At 30.9% G+C, this 18,410-nt stretch overlaps 4 protein-coding genes and 2 pseudogenes across 4 annotated transcripts; 2 read left to right on the top strand and 4 right to left on the bottom strand.

Annotated features, from left to right (window-relative positions):
- Positions 1-1,769: 1,769 nt before the first annotated feature.
- On the bottom strand, positions 1,770-2,296 carry LOC146938447 (putative serine/threonine-protein kinase WNK11 pseudogene; annotated as a pseudogene).
- A 1,378-nt stretch (positions 2,297-3,674) lies between these two features.
- LOC146938446 (putative serine/threonine-protein kinase WNK11) lies at positions 3,675-4,658 on the top strand. The gene is made up of 2 exons (XM_085757850.1): positions 3,675-4,178; positions 4,269-4,658. The coding sequence occupies exons 1-2, from the start codon at positions 3,675-3,677 to the stop codon at positions 4,656-4,658; spliced, it is 894 nt and encodes a 297-aa protein (XP_085613976.1).
- Positions 4,659-6,752: 2,094 nt separating this feature from the next.
- Positions 6,753-7,250, bottom strand: LOC146938445 (uncharacterized). Its single transcript, XM_085749634.1, has one exon. The coding sequence runs from the start codon at positions 7,248-7,250 to the stop codon at positions 6,753-6,755; it is 498 nt and encodes a 165-aa protein (XP_085605760.1).
- Positions 7,251-9,963: 2,713 nt separating this feature from the next.
- Positions 9,964-10,464, bottom strand: LOC146938444 (putative serine/threonine-protein kinase WNK11 pseudogene; annotated as a pseudogene).
- Positions 10,465-10,850: 386 nt separating this feature from the next.
- LOC146938443 (ras-related protein RABB1c-like) lies at positions 10,851-11,527 on the bottom strand. Its single transcript, XM_085757849.1, has 2 exons — positions 11,007-11,527; positions 10,851-10,964 (listed from the first exon to the last, which is right to left on the bottom strand). The coding sequence occupies exons 1-2, from the start codon at positions 11,478-11,480 to the stop codon at positions 10,851-10,853; spliced, it is 588 nt and encodes a 195-aa protein (XP_085613975.1). The 5' UTR covers positions 11,481-11,527.
- A 1,899-nt stretch (positions 11,528-13,426) lies between these two features.
- On the top strand, positions 13,427-14,420 carry LOC146938442 (putative serine/threonine-protein kinase WNK11). The gene is made up of 2 exons (XM_085757848.1): positions 13,427-13,940; positions 14,031-14,420. The coding sequence occupies exons 1-2, from the start codon at positions 13,437-13,439 to the stop codon at positions 14,418-14,420; spliced, it is 894 nt and encodes a 297-aa protein (XP_085613974.1). The 5' UTR covers positions 13,427-13,436.
- Positions 14,421-18,410: the final 3,990 nt, after the last annotated feature.

Below are 18,410 nucleotides of genomic sequence, written 5' to 3'. Positions count from 1 at the left end.
ATGATTAAACATTTTGAATCGGAATTAAATAATAAAGAGAATTAAAATTGGCATCGTATCATGTTTTCTGTGCATGGCTTTTCGATTTGTTTGATGTTTCAGAAACCGTTTCTGGTGAAGTATCGACATATCGATTATACATATCGACGGGAACATGATTGGAAACAAATCAAATTAGATTATCTTTTAAAATTGTTTTAAGAGATAATAATATTTTCGCAAATATTTGATTTGCTAATATTTTGACATTCTATAAGGAATTAATTTGGAATGCAAATCCGTTAATAAAATAGAATATTAAGTGTTAATATTTTATTATTTAAATTTAAATATTAATTAAAATTGATTGATCAATATCATATATGTGATATATGATTTTAATACAACATCATTATATGTGATATATTGATGATATCATTCGTTCAATAGGTTTTATATAATTGATTGTGAATTTGTAGTCAACTCGTGAGATTGAGTTTCGAATACCGATTCTGGTGAAGCATCAAAGATTCGGTTGTCCATACTGAACAAACAATTGTTAAAACTATTGATGTTTGATTGTTGTATTAGGATACCTAACTATACAAGCGTTGTATTATTATGGTTGTATCATTCGATCAATTGTTTTCAAAGAGATTGTTGTGAATTTGAACAATTCGTGAGAGTGAGCTTCAATATCCGAATCTGGTGAAGCATCATAGATCCGGTTGTTCATGCTAAACAAACAATCCTTGAAAATATTTATGTTTAATTAATTTATTTAATTGGAGAAAGGTAGTAAATTTAAAAGATCATGATTTTGAAAGAGTTTCAATATCAGATATGATTTTAGAATTTGGTAATAAAATATTTGCTTAATTTTAGCCCTGTAATTTGTTTTGGAAATAAATTGATTGCCTAAATAAAGCAGATTTAATTATAATAATTATTGAGTGTCAATATTACTATAATTAAGTAAATAAAAAATTCTACCTTTTGGATTGTTTTTCAAAAATTGTTTGAAAGGTAATAAACGATCCTAAATTGATAGTTAATTTAAAAGATCATGATTTGAAATAGTTTCAATGTCATATATGATCTTTTGAAATTATTTAATCGATTTGCATGACTTTAACTTGATTTGTTTATAATTTAAAAGAATCATGATTTGAAAGAGTTTCAATATCATATATGATCTTTTGGATTTGATAATAATATTTGCCGAAACGATTTATATCATATATGATCTTTTGGATTTGATAATAATATTTGCCGAAACGATTTGGGTGTTCATAAACGTGTCAAGTGTTGATGCGAAATACGCAATCTAGAATATTTTGGAACACAATCTGAGATATTTTGGTATGCAATCTAATATATTTTAGTACTTGATCTGAAATATATTTTGGTACATAATATAATATATTTTGGTACTCAATAAAATATATTTTGGTACATAATATGAGATATTTTTGTACTTAATATAATATATTTTTGTACTCAATATAATATATTTTGGTATTCAATTAAACCCCCAGCTAATCTGCATAGTGTGATCATATGTCAAATTTTAATTTAATTTATTTAATTATAAGGTATAATTAATTAAGAGATAGATGTTGAGATTGATTAACTAGTTTGTTATCACTCGGCTTTTTTTGTTTTATAATTTAAGATTAACTAGGTTGTTATTTTTTAAGGAAGATTAACTAGGTTTGTTATCACTCGTCGATTGTATTGATAGTTAGTTCCTCTATTCAAGTAGGAACAGTAAGATCTTAGGTCAAAAATTAGGGTATGACAAAGGGAAAATATATCTGGCCAGTATTTTCATTGATAAACACATTACTGCAATTGAGGTCTCTATGATAATACAAGGATCATGAACATGCAAATAATTCAACCCTTCGAGAATTTGCTTAGACCACTTCTTCAAAGCCCTAACAGAAACATGCTTATGTTTCTTCCTATACTCTCTCAAATTACCACTTGTACAAACTTCAGTAAAAACCCTAAACCACTTGTACAAACATCCCTCCAAACAGAGTAAAGGGCAATGATGTTTTTGATTTTCATGCTTCTAAGCAATTTCACTTCAGAGTAAAGCCTATCAATCATTGCGGGGTCATTACTGAAATTTCCGAGTTTAACTTGATTCCATGTAACTTCTATTCCTTCTCTTTGATCAAATGCTTTGTACACTTTTTTACAAGAACCTGATCCTAGTAGCTCGTTGTATCTACCATATTCCAGTTGGGTCAGTTTCAACAAATGGTTCTGAGTTATTGTTTGATGGATTATGTTTAACACTTAGCATCTACACAACAAAAACTTGGCATCTACACTCTTAAAAGCAAAATTTATTCCATAAAACTTCGTCAAAAAAAAAAAAATTTTATTCCATAAATTTCGTCAAAAAAAATTTATTCCATAAATTGTAGATTCTATTTTTTTGTTATATTGTTGGTGTCATTGAAATAGATAACCATGGTTACATTGGTTTATTATAATTTGAAAACAACGTTCATCGTTTTCAAACGTTAGCACAATTAAAAGATCGGAAAGACGAGTAAGTGAACGCTTTTCTTTTCGCTAGTAAGCTAGACTATATCTAAAGAAAATAGCGATTTGACTCTTTTGTGCTGACTTTTTTTCTTTCTAAAATTATCCTCAACTTTCAATACGAATAACACATATAAAAAAATAGATAAGAGTAAATTCAAATATTAAAATAAAAGTGTAACAAACACGATATGAGTATATATATGTTCATTTTTTTTCCTTTATCATTTAAATATGTAACAAACTATATGAGTATATCTATACTCACTTTTTCATTATTCCAATTATACCCTTAAACAACTTTTTTTTTCCATTTAGATTATATTATTTTGTTATCTTGTTGTGTCATTGAAATAGATGATCATAATTAATTTGGTTTGTTATAACTTGAAAGCAACAAGCGATTATATTTTTAGTTTTAATCAAAATCAAAATAAATAAAAACACAGTTAATAATTTTGAAATGTTAGCACAATAAAAAGAGCGGGAGACAGTCTTTATAGAACAATTTCTTTAAATTCGGTTGACCCAACTCTAAGAATTAAATAATCGAAAAAAGACTAAATTTTAACAGAACAAAGTCTTTATCTTGTCAAAAAAAAAAAAAAAAGAACAAAGTGTTTATCTAGTAAGATTATTATTACTTTTTAAAAAGAGATTTTCTCAAACTTCTAATTTGAGTTGCGTATTAATCTCAAAATCAAAACTGTATTCCAAAAATATTTAATATTTATCCTTATGCGAATCAAATCAAATATTACTTTAACTGCACTCCTTAATTTGTGTATAAATACTTCCGTTCAAATATTCTTTTTCACATTCCTAGTGTTTGGTAACCTCAGTTCAATCCATTCTCTCTTTTCACATAATCTGAAGCTTCACTTTTCAACGACATAGCCTCAGTTTTCTACTTCATGGTAACCATTCACTATTCAAAAACTCTTAAATTGCAAAAAAAATTTTATTTATTTTTTTTAAACTTTGTTGGTTATTCCAGAACTATATTCAATTTAGGTTTTAATTGTTGTCATAGATAAAGTTTCTAAAATTATTTATTATTATTATTATACTTTTTGGTCTCTAAGTTGGTTTTAATTAAGATAATCTGATTTGATCCATGTTTTTTGTTCTAGATGCCAAGTGTTCAACAAAATCCATCCGACAAAGACTCGGAAACATTTGTTGAAACTGATCCAACCGGAAGATATGGAAGATACGATGAATTACTTGGAGCTGGTGCTTGTAAAAAAGTCTATAAAGCATTTGATAATGAAGAAGGAATAGAAGTAGCATGGAATCAAGTTAAGCTCAGAAATTTCAGCAATGATCCTGCAATGATTGAAAGACTTTACTCTGAAGTGAGACTTCTTAGAAACATGACAAATAAAAACATCATTGCACTTTACAATGTTTGGAGGGATAAGGATCATAACACACTGAATTTCATCACAGAGGTTTGTACAAGTGGGAATTTGAGGGAGTATAGGAAGAAACATAAGCATGTTTCTATTAAGGCTTTGAAGAAGTGGTCTAAGAAAATTTTGGAAGGGTTGAATTATTTACATGTGCATGATCCTTGTATCATTCATAGGGACCTCAACTGCAGTAATGTTTTTGTCAATGGAAATACTGGCCAGGTACATTATTTCTGTTTCATATTCTAATTTTCCATGTTGTTTATCTCAAGATGTCATTAGTACTAAATTATTTGTTTTAATGTATATTAGGTTAAGATTGGTGACTTAGGTTTGGCAGCAATTGTGGGAAAGAATCATTCAGCGCATTCAGTTCTAGGCACACCGGAATTTATGGCACCAGAGCTATATGAAGAGGATTACACAGAAATGGTAGACATATACTCATTTGGAATGTTAGTATTAGAGATGGTGACACTAGAGATTCCATATAGTGAATGTGACAATGTTGCAAAGATATACAAGAAGGTGACTTCAGGTGTGAGACCACAATCCTTGAACAAGATAAAAGATGTTGAAGTGAAGACTTTCATCGAGAAGTGCCTTGCTCAACCAAGGGCTAGACCTTCTGCTGAGGAATTGCTAAAGGATCCTTTTTTTGATGATGTAGAGTACGATGAAAACGACGATGTTGATTACTAATAGTTACTTTGTGATTAGAAATTTGTATTTATCTTGACTAACTATATGTTGATATAGTATGTATTCTTATTTCTTTATGAAAAAATTTGATTTGCCCAAATTTTTGTTGGTAAATCAATTTAGGGTAGGATTTGATGAATATGATGTGTGTTACACTTAACGATGATGAAAATGATATTGTTAATTTCTTTAGTTATTTTGTGACTAAACGTTATCTTCCGTTCTTGCTTGTATATTTATTTTATTGTATGATATTTGTTTCAAATATATGCAGGACTCCTCCTAGGTTACTTTTTCTTACCTGCAGTTAGCTGTCTGCTGTTTTGATGTTTCTGTTGGACTAGTTTCATTCCTATAAGCTTTAGGACAATTTGATTTATTGTGTTAATTGCTGAAAATTTAGATTTAGTTTTATTAAATTCTAGAGTTATTGGTTCACTAGACCAAAGAAGGAGGTTTTAGGTTTTAAGTTTTGGAGCATTGCCTCTAAAAACTAAAGTTTTGGAGCTTTGAATTGCATATCAGTATTGTACGGGCTTAAGGAGTTGGAGGGCTGTAGCTGGTGTTTGATTTTGGTGCGTAATATCAGTTTTGATTCCGCAGTTTCGTGGTCTTTCCTGGTGGATGTTCTTTTGGGCGCAGGTCTGTAGCTGTCCTTGGTACAAATGCACGCCATCGTACCTTGCTGGGTGGCTGTTTTGACGCTGTCAAGGGTACATCTGCTGCTGTCTGTTACCATAGGGCCGGTAGCGAACTTGTTTTGTGGCCAGGAAGCATGAAGATGTGGATCACTTGTTCATCAAGAGTGATTTTTTTGCCAAAATTTGGTCATTAATGTATGATTGGATTGGATTTGTTACGGTAAGTCCGGGCTACCTATTAGATCATCTTTTACATTTTACTACTTCAGGAGGCTTCTCAAAGCAAATTTGTATGAGTCTTAATTACTATTATATGGCGCTATACTATTTGGTTTATTTAGAGAGAAAGAAACTGACGTATTTTTCAGCGCTGACAGAAAAGCTTGTACACATTAAGTGATAATATTAATTAAGCTTCAATCTTTTTGGTGTTTTTTTTTTAAAAAACATATTATTAAAAGCGATGCCGCACAAGAAGAATGACTAAGCCACTAAAAGAAAGATACAACATGCACCATATATAGCTTTAATTTGCGTATAGTTTATTTTGATCAACGTTCACCTACAGCTATTCAAAACGACCGTCGTTAAATAGAAGATAATTGAGAAAAAAAATAGTAACTTATGTCGTTAAATAGAAGATAATTGAGAAGAAAACAAAAGGGAACATAGTTTATTTTGATCAACGTTCACCTACAGCTATTCAAAACGACCGTCGTTAAATAGAAGATAATTGAGAAAAAAATAGTAACTTATGTCGTTAAATAGAAGATGAAAAAAATAGTAACTTATGTCGTTAAATAGAAGATAATTGAGAAGAAAACAATAGAAGATAATTGAGAAGAAAACAAAAGGGAACTTATCAAAGCCTGGTTTCGATCCAGGGACCTGTGGGTTATGGGCCCACCACGCTTCCGCTGCGCCACTTTGATTGTTGTTTTATAATATGTAAACAAAATATTTACTTCAACATTCATTTACACAACATCTAATTCATTTGTAGCAATTAAAGCATTTCTTGCAATAAAGCATTTATTGCAACAAGTCTTGGAATTCTGTGGTTGATGTTTTGACGATTTCTGGCATTTGGGTTTGGTCTTTTATGATTTAACTCTATCAAAAGTTTGTAGGTTTTTGATGAGTTAGGTTTGGTCCCATGATCCTCAATAAATTCAGCTTCAAGACTAATTTCAGAATCTATACATGAAAATATTGATGTCTCTATTAACTTTTTTCTTTGCTAAGTTTTATCTAAGTAAAAAATAATAGGATTAACCAGAAAATGAACTAAGAAGACGAACCAATAAATTTTAAATCAAGATGAACTTAGAAGATGAATTAATACATTTTAAATCAAACACAATAAGATGAACTAATACATTTTAAATCAAAGACAATTCATAAGAAAGATAATCAAGGATAAAATTACAACTATGAGGATCAAGATGAAGATTTAATTGCGATAAATCTGCATACACCTTTGATAACATCTCATTCTATCCTCAACATTCTGCATAATATCTCTTAAAACGTTGAAGTTGACTTTCATATATATAACATCCACCATCATATGATTCAAGATAGCAGTTCGAAGATCTCCTTCATTCTTCTCCTTTTCTTCATCACAAAGCTTCTCCATAGTATCCCAATGTCTTTGAACCTCATCAAATGAATTCAAAACCCTACGTATCTCTGCAGCGTCTGGTGCATTTTCTTCACGCATGAGAATGTGATTTTCAATGTATTGTAGTTTGAAATCAGAATACAGTTCAGAAGCATCCTTCAGTAAATCAAAAATGGCAGTGGTCAATCTACTAATGTGAGTTTCCATGAAATAAGGATCAATAGTGAGGGATTTCCAAAACTTGGAAACATGCCTAAAAGGTAGAGGATTTTCTGCCTCTACCTTCAAAAGGATATCTAACATTATTTCTGGTGGTGGAAACTCCATGTTGGCTTGTGATGGAAAAGATGTGATGGAAGGGATAGAGAGAGAACTATTGATACTTATAACATATGGCTTGTAATGGAAAAGATATGATGGAAGCGATAGAGAGAGAACTATTGGTACGTGGGAAACGATATGACTTCTTTGTAGGCACATTGAATGACTAAAATGTGACTTTTTTCAATGTGTAATCATTACTTAGTGGTTTTTTATTTTTTATTTAAGAATCAATACTTAGTGGTTGTTAATCAATTTTCCAATGTAATTACATTCAGTCATATTGTTAATTAAAAAATAATAAAAAACGCATAACCATTATTTGGTAAAAAAAAATTATTTTAAGGAAAATTATTTTAAGCAATTTATCTTGTTCTAAATAATATTATTGAATTATATATTAAAAACTTTAAGTTGGCGACAATCGTTGTAAAAAACTTGAATTATATATTAAATAATAATAAGACTTGAAAATTATTTTAAGCAATTTATATCCTTCTAGCCCTAAGACTTGAAGCTGGCGATCATCTTCTTCAACATTGTCAACCCTAACCCTAAGACTTGAACCTGGCTATTATCACCTTAAACATTGTCAACCCTAACCCTAAGACTTGAAATTGGCGATTGTCTCCTTTGAACATTTTGACCCTAAGACTTGAAGTTGGCGATCATCTCCTTGAAAATTGACAACCATAACCCTAAGACATGAAGCTGGCTATTATCTCCTTGAACATTGTCAACCCTAACCCTAAGACTGGAAGCTGGCGATAATCTCCTTGAACGTTGCCAACCCTAACCCTAAGACTTGAAGCTGGCGATCATCTCCTTGAACATTGTCAACCCTAACCCTAAGACTTGAAATTGGCGATTATCTCCTTTGAACATTGTTTACCCTAAGACCTGAAGCTGGCGATCATCTGCTTGAACATTGTCAACCCTGACCCTAAGAATTGAGGTTGGCGATTATCTCCTTGAACATTGTCAACCCTAACCCTAAGACTTGAAATTGGCGATTATCTACTTTGAACATTGTTGACCCTAAGACCTGAAGCTGGCGATCATCTCCTTGAACATTGTCAACCCTAACCCTAAGACTTGAGGTTGGCGATTATCTCCTTGAACATTGCCAACCCTAACCCTAAGACTTGAAATTGGCGATTATCTACTTTGAACATTGTTGACCTTAAGACCTGAAGCTGGCGATCATCTCCTTGAACGTTGTCAACCCTAACCCTAAGACTTGAGGCTGGCGATCATCTCCTTGAACATTAACAATCCAAACCATAAGACTTGCAGTTGGCGATCATCTCATTTGAACAATGTTGACCATAAGATTCGACGTTGGCGATCATCTCCTTCAACGTTGTCAACCCTAACCCTTCAAAAGTCATTTTAAGTTACTAATCATGTCTTTAAGTTTTTAATGTGTTATTTTATACGATGTTGATTAAGTAATTTTAACCAAAACATTTTCGTTAATAAAAAAATATATAAATTCCATTTTATTTATCCATTTCATTCTTCGTTAAAATTCAATTTTTCATGTCTATTTTAATTTATGGGCTTTATTAATAATTTTGTTATTGTGTATTCAATTTTTTTTAAGGGATCATTACTTAGTGGTTGTTAATCAATTTTCCAATGTAATTACATTCAGTCATATTGTTAATTTGAAAACGCATATGTTTTATTTTTTACTGAAATTGAACAATTGTTTTATTTATCAACAAATTATATAAAAGTTTATTTAACTTTTTACTTGTTATTTCTAATTTTATTTAGCTTTTCTGCAAATGTAACAAAAAAAACTAGTTTATTCTGCAGTTAATAAGAGAGAAGAAAAACCATTTTTCGAAAATAAGAATAATAAATAGTCAACTTATGTAAACAAATACATTATTCACATGCAATTTTTTTAAAGTTTATTTAATTCCCAATTTTAATATTTAGATGACAAAAATAGTTTTGGTGGTTACTGCAAAAATAGTTTTTCAATTTTTACTTGGTGGTTCTTGCAAAAAAAGTTTTTATAACTTTTTCTTTGTTATTTACAACTTTACAAATTCTTTAAGTTAATAAAAATTTATTTAACTTTTATATGCAAAAGGTCGTTTTCAACTCTAATCCTTATGTTAATATTTATATAAAGTTTATGTAACTTATTGTAAACAAGTACATTATTCATATGCAACTTTGAATTGGCAACTATATTAATGACTTCTTGAAGTAAAAATAAAAATAGTTTGTTTGCCAATTCAGAGTTGCAAAAAGTTAATTGTTTGGTTGCCCATTCCAAGTTGCAAAAGTCATCATTTCGATCAGTATCATAAATTGAGGGTAATTTTAAAAAGAGAAAAATTCATCTAAAAAGAGTCAAAATAGGAATATAGATTTATCATATATAATATATCTTATTTTAAGATTAGCTAGGTTTTTTTTATAATTTAAGATTAGCTAGGTTGTTTTATTTTTTTAAGGAAGATTAACTAGTTTGTTATCACTCGGCGTTTTTTGTTTTATAATTTAAGATTAACTAGGTTCTTATTTTTTAAGGAAGATTAACTAGGTTGTTATTTTTTCCCTTCAAAAAAAAAAAACTATGTTGTTATTTTTTTAAGGAAGATTAACTAGGTTTGTTATCACTCGTCGATTATAACACTCGTCGATTAACAGTAAGATCTTAGGTCAAAGATTAGGGTACGACAAAGGGGAAATATACCTAGACAGTATTTCCATTGATGAACACATTACTGCAATTGAGGTCTCTATGAATAATACAAGGATCATGAACATGTAAATAATTCAACCCTTCCAGAATTTGCTTAGACCACTTCTTCAAAACCCTAACAGAAACATGCTCATGTTTCTTCCTATACTCTCTCAAATTACCACTTGTACAAACTTCAGTTAAAACCCTAAACCACTTGTACAAACATTCCTCCAAACAGAATAAAGGGCAATGATGTTTTTGTTTTTCATGCTTCTAAGCAATCTCACTTCAGAGTAAATCCTATCAATCATTGCGGGGTCATTACTGAAATTTCCGAGTTTAACTTGATTCCATGCAACTTCTATTCCTTCTCTTTGATCAGATGCTTTGTACACTTTTTTACAAGAACCTGATCCTAGTAGCTCGTTGTATCTACCATATTCCAGTTGGGTCAGTTTGAACAAATGGTTCTGAGTCATTGTTTGATGGATTATGTTTAACACTTAGCATCTACACAACAAAAACTTGGCATCTACACTCTTAAAAGAAAAATTTATTCCATAAAACTTCGTCAAAAAAAAAATTTATTCCATAAATTTCTTACGGTTTTACTGAATTTTCAGTCCAATATAATCCTTTATTTTAGAGAGATAGAGCATGTGTAATATCATATCCAACCTCTAAAGAAATATTTTATAGTGATAAAGAAGAGAATAGTGATAAAATAGTATAAAAAAAGAGTTAAAATTAAATTATTGGGATAAAGAACTACATTCATGATTCAACCTCTAAAGAAATAAAAAAAAAAAGAACTACATTCAAGAACTAGGTTAAATCTTTTCCAACAAAAAAAGAACTAGGTTAAATGAATATATATATGTTGAATGTTGTTGAGTTCAACTGCAGCAGCTTCTACCCAAAGCATAAGGGCTCATATGGCTATCCCTACCTTCTGCTGGTGGTCCAACTTTGATTCCATGAGTCTCATCCAACACATCAGAAACCCTAACCTCGATATTTTTATATATACTTTCAGCAGTTTTTACGAATGCCTCTTCAATATTTTCTCTTGATTTGGCCGAAACCTCCATAAACATCAGACCATTCTCCTTCGCAAATTTCTCACCTTCTTCGGTACTCACCCCACGATTACCAGCGAGATCGCTCTTGTTTCCGATCAACATAATGATCATATCTGAACTTGCATGCTGTCTTGCATCAACTAACCAAGTATCCAAGTGATTAAACGTTTCTCTCCTTGTTATATCATAAACTAGTAACGCACATGCTGCTTTTCTGTAATATGATCTTGTTATTGATCTGAATCTTTCTTGACCTGCTGTGTCCCATATTTGCAACTTGATTGGATTATTGTTTATGTAAATTGTTCTGAAACCGAATTCGACACCAATTGTTGCATCGTGGAAACGTTGAAAGCGGTTGTTTGTGAATTGAAGTAGAAGACATGATTTTCCGACTCCCATGTCGCCGATTATTATGTATTTGAAGGCATATGAGTTAGACATTTTTTTCTACGAGACTTATTGTGAAAAAGCAAAGAGGGAACAAGGAAGGAAAGTAGAGATTTGTATTTTTAAGTAGGAAAGAGTATAGAGAATGAAAGCAAGGAGTTGTGATGGTTTTAAAAAGTGGATAGAGGAACTAGCTATTTATAGGGATACAATCCTACTTGAATAGAGGAACTAACTATCAAGATAATCGCCTACTGATATAACAAACCTAGTTAATCCTTAAAAAAAAAAAAAAAACCTAGTTAATCTTCCTTAAAAAAAAACCTAGCTAATCTTTTTTTTTTTTTTTTAGGAAACAACCTTGCTAATCTTAAATTATAAAAATAGCACATGACAAATAGATAAAAGTAAATTCAAATATTAATATAAGAATATAACAATTTTTTTTCTTTATCTTTTAAAACTGTAACAATCTAAGATAAAAATTGTTGTTGGTGTCATTAAAAAAAAATGTAGATTATATTTTTTTGTTATATTGTTCGTGTCATTGAAATAGATAACCATGATTACATTGATTTGTTATAATATGAAAACAACGTTCATCGTTTTCAAACGTTAGCGCAATAAAAAGAGCGGAAAAACGGTCTATAAAGAACAATTTCTTTAAATTCGGTTGACTTTTTTTTTTTTTTTTGAAGAATTTAAATTCGGTTGACTTAAATCTAATAATTAAATAATTGAAAAAAGACTAAATTTTAACACAGGATTTTAGTAGGTTACGGAACAAAGTGTTTATCTAGTAAGATTATTATTTTTATTTTTATTTCTTAAAAAGAGATTTTCTCAAACTCTTAATTTGAGTTGCGGATTAATCTCTAAACAATACTGAATTCTAAAAATATTTAACATTTATCCTAATGTGAATCAAATCAAATATTACTTTAACTGCACTCCTTAATTTGTGTATAAATACTTCCGTTCAAATATTCTTTTTCACATTCCTAGTTTTTGGTAACCTCAGTTCATTCCACTCTCTCTTTTCAAATAATCCGAAGCTTCACTTTTCAACGACATAGCCTCGGTTTTCTACTTCATGGTAACCATTCATTATTCAAAAACTCTTAAATTGAAAAACCTTTTATTTTTATTTTTTAACTTTGTTGGTTTTTACAGAACTATATTTAATTTAGGTTTTAATTGTTGTCATAGTAACAAGACCCAAATCATGGTTTTTTATTTCTTGTTAATAATAAATGTTAGTGTGTTAGTATTTGTCTTCTCTGCGGAACTTGAATCCCAGACCTAAATCGAGGTTTGATTGAGACATCAAAAACCCTGGTGTCGCAACATATAAATTAGGAAACTTTTTAAAAAACTCTGTTGAATTTGTTCTTTGAACAAACCAAGTCTAACTATTATGTTATATTAATATTTTAATATTTATAGCGGAAACGGTAGTCGCTGCGTGCGTAATATGTTTAATATTGAAGACGATCACAATTAAACTAATCTTGATCAAAGTATGACTATGGTTGTAGAGACATCAAAAACCCTAGTGTCGCAACGTATAAATTGGGAAACCTTTTAAAAATGTCTGTTGATTTTGTTCTTTGAAAATCAAAGGTATCATACCAAGTCTCAATAATTAGGTTATATTAAGATTTTAATAGTTGTCGCGGCTGCGTAATTCGTTTATTATTGAAGAGGATCACAATTAAACTACTTTTAATCAAAGTTTGCCTATGTTGTAGAGCCATAAAAATGTTAGGTAAGATGTAGATAGCTAAACATTCATAAAAATATTGTTGATTCTGTTCTATGATAATCAGATCAAGTTTCTAAAATTATTTATTATTATTATTATTATTATTATTATTATTATTATTATTATTATTATTATTATTATTATTATTATTATTATTATTATTATTATTATTATTATTATACTTTTTGGTCTCTAAGTTGGTTTTAATTAAGATAATCTGATTTGATCCATGTTTTTTGTTCTAGATGCCAAGTGTTCAACAAAATCCATCCGACAAAGACTCAGAAACATTTGTTGAAACTGATCCAACCGGAAGATATGGAAGATACGATGAATTACTTGGAGCTGGTGCTTGTAAAAAAGTCTATAAAGCATTTGATAATGAAGAAGGAATAGAAGTAGCATGGAATCAAGTTAAGCTCAGAAATTTCAGCAATGACCCTGCAATGATTGAAAGACTTTACTCTGAAGTGAGACTGCTTAGAAACATGAGAAACAAAAACATCATTGCACTTTACAGTGTTTGGAGAGACAAGGAGCATAGCACACTGAATTTCATCACCGAGGTTTGTACAAGTGGGAATTTGAGGGAGTATCGGAAGAAACATAAGCATGTTTCTATTAAGGCTTTGAAGAAGTGGTCTAAGAAAATTTTGGAAGGGTTGAATTATTTACATGTGCATGATCCTTGTATCATTCATAGAGACCTCAACTGCAGTAATGTTTTTGTCAATGGAAATACTGGCCAGGTACATTATTTTTGTTTCATATTCTAATTTTCCATGTTGTTTATCTCAAGATGTCATTAGTACTAAATTATTTGTTTTAATGTATATTAGGTTAAGATTGGTGACTTAGGTTTGGCAGCAATTGTGGGAAAGAATCATTCAGCGCATTCAGTCCTAGGCACACCGGAATTTATGGCACCAGAGCTATATGAAGAGGATTACACAGAAATGGTTGACATATACTCATTTGGAATGTTAGTATTAGAGATGGTGACCCTAGAGATTCCATATAGTGAATGTGACAATGTTGCAAAGATATACAAGAAGGTGACTTCAGGTGTGAGACCGCAATCCTTGAACAAGATAAAAGATGTAGAAGTGAAGACTTTCAACGAAAAGTGTCTCGCTCAACGAAGGGCTAGACCTTCTGCTCAGGAATTGCTAAAGGATCCTTTTTTTGATGATGTAGACTACGATGAAAACGTCGATGTTGATTACTAATAGTTACTTTGTGATTAGAAATTTGTATTTATCTTGACCAACTATATGTTGATATAGTATGTATTCTTATTTCTTTATGAAAAAATTTGATTTACCCAAATTTTTGTTGGTAAATCAATTTATTTTATTGTATGATATTTGTTTCAAATATATGCAGGACTCCTCCTAGGTTACTTTTTCTTACCTGCAGTTAGCTGTCTGCTGTTTTGATGTTTCTGTTGGACTAGTTTCATTCCTATAAGCTTTAGGACAATTTGATTTATTGTGTTAATTGCTGAAAATTTAGATTTAGTTTTATTAAATTCTAGAGTTACTGGTTCACTAGACCAAAGAAGGAGGTTTTAGGTTTTAAGTTTTGGAGCTTTGAATTGCATATCAGTATTGTACGGGCTTAAGGAGTTGGAGGGCTGTAGCTGGTGTTTGATTTTGGTGCGTAATATCAGTTTTGATTCCGCAGTTTCGTGGTCTTTCCTGGTGATGTTCTTTTGGGCGCAGGTCTGTAGCTGTCCTTGGTACAAATGCACGCCATCGTACCTCGTTGGGTGGCTGTTTTGACGCTGTCAAGGGTACATCTGCTGCTGTCTGTTACCATAGGGCCGGTAGCGCACTTGTTTTGTGGGCAGGAAGCATGAAGATGTGGATCACTTGCTCATCAAGTGATTTTTTTGCCAAAATTTGGTCATTAATGTATGATTGGATTGGATTTGTTACGGTAAGTCCGGGCTACCTGTTAGATCATCTTTTACATGTTACTACTTCAGGAGGCTTCTCAAAGCAAATTTGTATGAGTCTTACTATTATATGGCGCTATACTATTTGGTTTATTTAGAGAGAAAGAAACTGACGTATTTTTCAGCACGGGCAGAAAAGCTTGTACACATTAAGTGAAAATATTAATTAAGCTTTAATCTTTTTGGTGTTTTTTTAATAAACATATTATTAAAAGCGATGCCCGCACAAGAAGAATGACTAAGCCACTAAAAGAAAGATACAACATGCACCATATATAAACGACAACCTACACTCAACAAATAAGTGTGTGAATTACTGTGTAAAGTTTTTTTTCCTTACTAATTTGTGTATAGTTTATTTTTATCGGCATTCATTTTTTGGTTTCATTTTATCAAGAATTGAAATATTTTAACTTAGATAATCAAAAGTAACCTACAACTTTTCAAAACGACGGTCGTTAAATAGAATATACTTGAGAAAAAAATAGTAACTTATGTCGTTAAATAGAAGACAATTGAGAAAAAAAAAAATGGGAACTTATCAAAGCCTGGCTTACTAATTTGTGTATAGTTTATTTTTATCGGCATTCATTTTTTGGTTTCATTTTATCAAGAATTGAAATATTTTAACTTAGATAATCAAAAGTAACCTACAACTTTTCAAAACAACGGTAAATAGAAGATAATTGAGAGAAAAAAAATATTAACTTATGTCGTTAAATAGAAGATAATTGAGAAAAAAAATGGGAACTTATCAAAGCCTGGTTTTGATCCAGGGACCTGTGGGTTATGGGCCCACCACGCTTCCGCTACACCACTTTTATTATTGTTTTAGTTTTATAATATGTATACATAATATTTACTTCAACATTCATTTACACAACATCTAATGCATTTAATTGTAGCAAAGAATGCATTTCTCGCAATAAAGCATTTATTGCAACAAGTCTTGGAATTCCAAGGTTGATATGTATTGACAATTTCTGGCATTTGGGTTTGATTTTTTATGATTTAACTCTATCAAAAGTGTATATGTTATTGGTTTTTCAAAGGAAGTACGAACACTTTAGAGAATTGGATGTTTGGATTAATTTGAAATAGTCTGACGCCATCTAAAATGGTGGCTTTCTCTTGGTCTCTTTTGCTTGATCTTTTCGAACGCGGTCAAACCTTGCACTCCGAAATGTGTTGGATGGAAATGCCAATTTGAATCGTGTGTTGTGTTGAGGGGGTGATGAAACATTTACACACATTTTTCTCTATTGTTGTATGGTGGATAAGGTTTGGCAAAACATGATGATGTGGTTGCCGTTGAAGTTTATTACTCCATAGAATTTGTTTAATCATTTGGCATGTTTGGTAGAAGGAGTGAAACGGAGGAAAATTAGAAAAGGAATGTTGTTAATTTGGTACGTTACTCTTTGGGTGATTCAAAAGCGAGAAATGAAAGATGCCTTAAAAACCGGATGAGGGAGATTGATGAAATCATTAAGGAGATAAATTACGTTTTTGCATTGGAGTTTGAGTATATTGGAAATAATTTCTTGTCTCTTCTATGGATGGTGTTAAAATCGAAAGGATTGCCTAATGAGATAATGAAGGGAGTTTTGTGTTTCACTTAAAGTGGATTTGGGAGCAATGTGGTATAATTTGGGAGGCCAAATACAATGTCGGAGCCAAAGATGGACTCATGCGGCGACTAATCTAAATTCTAAATTAAGTTTGCTAGCATTGTTGACATTCTCTTGATAGTTTGTTTCTAAATTCGGTTATTGTACAAGACTGTAATCTTGTTTTGACTATGAAAATGATTAAGAAATGAGAAATTAGTCTTTTCTTTTTATCTTTTTCTTACGAGGCTTATCTACCCTTGAAGTAGAGTAAATCAATTTTCCCAATCTTTACATTGGTGCTTTCATTGATGATATTTCCCCCTTAATCAATCAGAGATGGTGATTACTCTGTTTGCTGGTGAAATTGATGAATATTGATGGGTGCTTTGCATAGAAAAATACTTTAAGCAATGACTACTAGAGGCAAACAGGGCCGGCCCAACAGATCATTAAGAGGCCTAAAGCAAAAAATTTAATGTGGCCTTTAAAAATATTTTTTTAAAGATAATTTTTATATAAAATCAATTTTGTGGAGACCAAAATTTAAGTTCTTGACCATGAGTAATTGAGGCCTTTTTGGTAATCAGTTAAGTTATGCAAATGTCTGTAATTTATCTGTCATATAAAATACTTGTAACCAAATTAATTTTTTAGAGGCCTTTGTTTTCACCCAAAATTTTGAGGCCTAAAGCCCTTGCTTAGGTTGCTTGGCCCTTAGGCCGGCCCTGGAGGCAGAGAAGATGATGTGGTTCTAATTGCAATGAAAGGCCTGACTCTTCCAGGGTGGCTCCGATCATATATTCAAATGGGGAAAAAAGGAAATATGAAATGTATATATACAAATGGTGGGAACCGTTCATGAACGGTAAGGAATGACTCGAAGACACTCATTACGATCAAAAGCAACCTTTTGATTGCCACGTCAATTAAACATAACCACAGAGACACACATCAAAATGTTCAGTAACAGAAGCGATGCGACTCGCGAGTTGTCACTTCAATGACCCGTACTAAATATCAGAAGTGAAGATAGAATGCAATAAAGAATGTCACAACGGATGCATTACTATATATACATAAGGGGCCTTACCCCTAGGTACGATCACCACACTTACACTCACTAATTACTCACTTTGCTACCTGCTAGCTTCCTATCTTACTTGGGCGTATCAGTGTCTTTTGCAAGCACTCATCCTCCTCACTTTGAAGAAGGAGCATATGACCAATCATGATAACTTCTGGAATTAATTAATATTTTTGATTAATCAATAATTTGGATTTAGGTCATTGAAGTAAAAAAAATTAATCAAGTTCATGGACTGTTTTTTTTTTTTTGAAGTAAAGTTCCAGGACATTTAAATAATTACAATTAAATCTTTAAATTTAGGGACTCAATTATGCATATTATTTAAAATTTGAAAGAGTTAATATAAAAATTGTTTAAAACTTCACATGAGACTTTAATTAAAAATGATTTAAAAGTCTAGGAATCCGATTGATTTTTTTAGTTGCAGAAACTAATGACAAATTATTCGTAAATTTAAAGTTCTATACAAAAGTTAAAATCAAATTACAATTTTTTTTTTTAATTATGAGAACTATTTCAAAAGCCTCAAATAACTAAACTATAATATATGATCTTTATC

This window comes from Medicago sativa, chromosome 3, assembly GCF_051527215.1.
Source record: "Medicago sativa cultivar Bolivia chromosome 3, Bolivia_mono, whole genome shotgun sequence".
Lineage (NCBI taxonomy): Eukaryota > Viridiplantae > Streptophyta > Magnoliopsida > Fabales > Fabaceae > Medicago > Medicago sativa.
The sequence above is the reverse complement of the archived record's forward strand: the minus strand, read 5'-3'. Positions and strand labels throughout refer to the sequence as shown.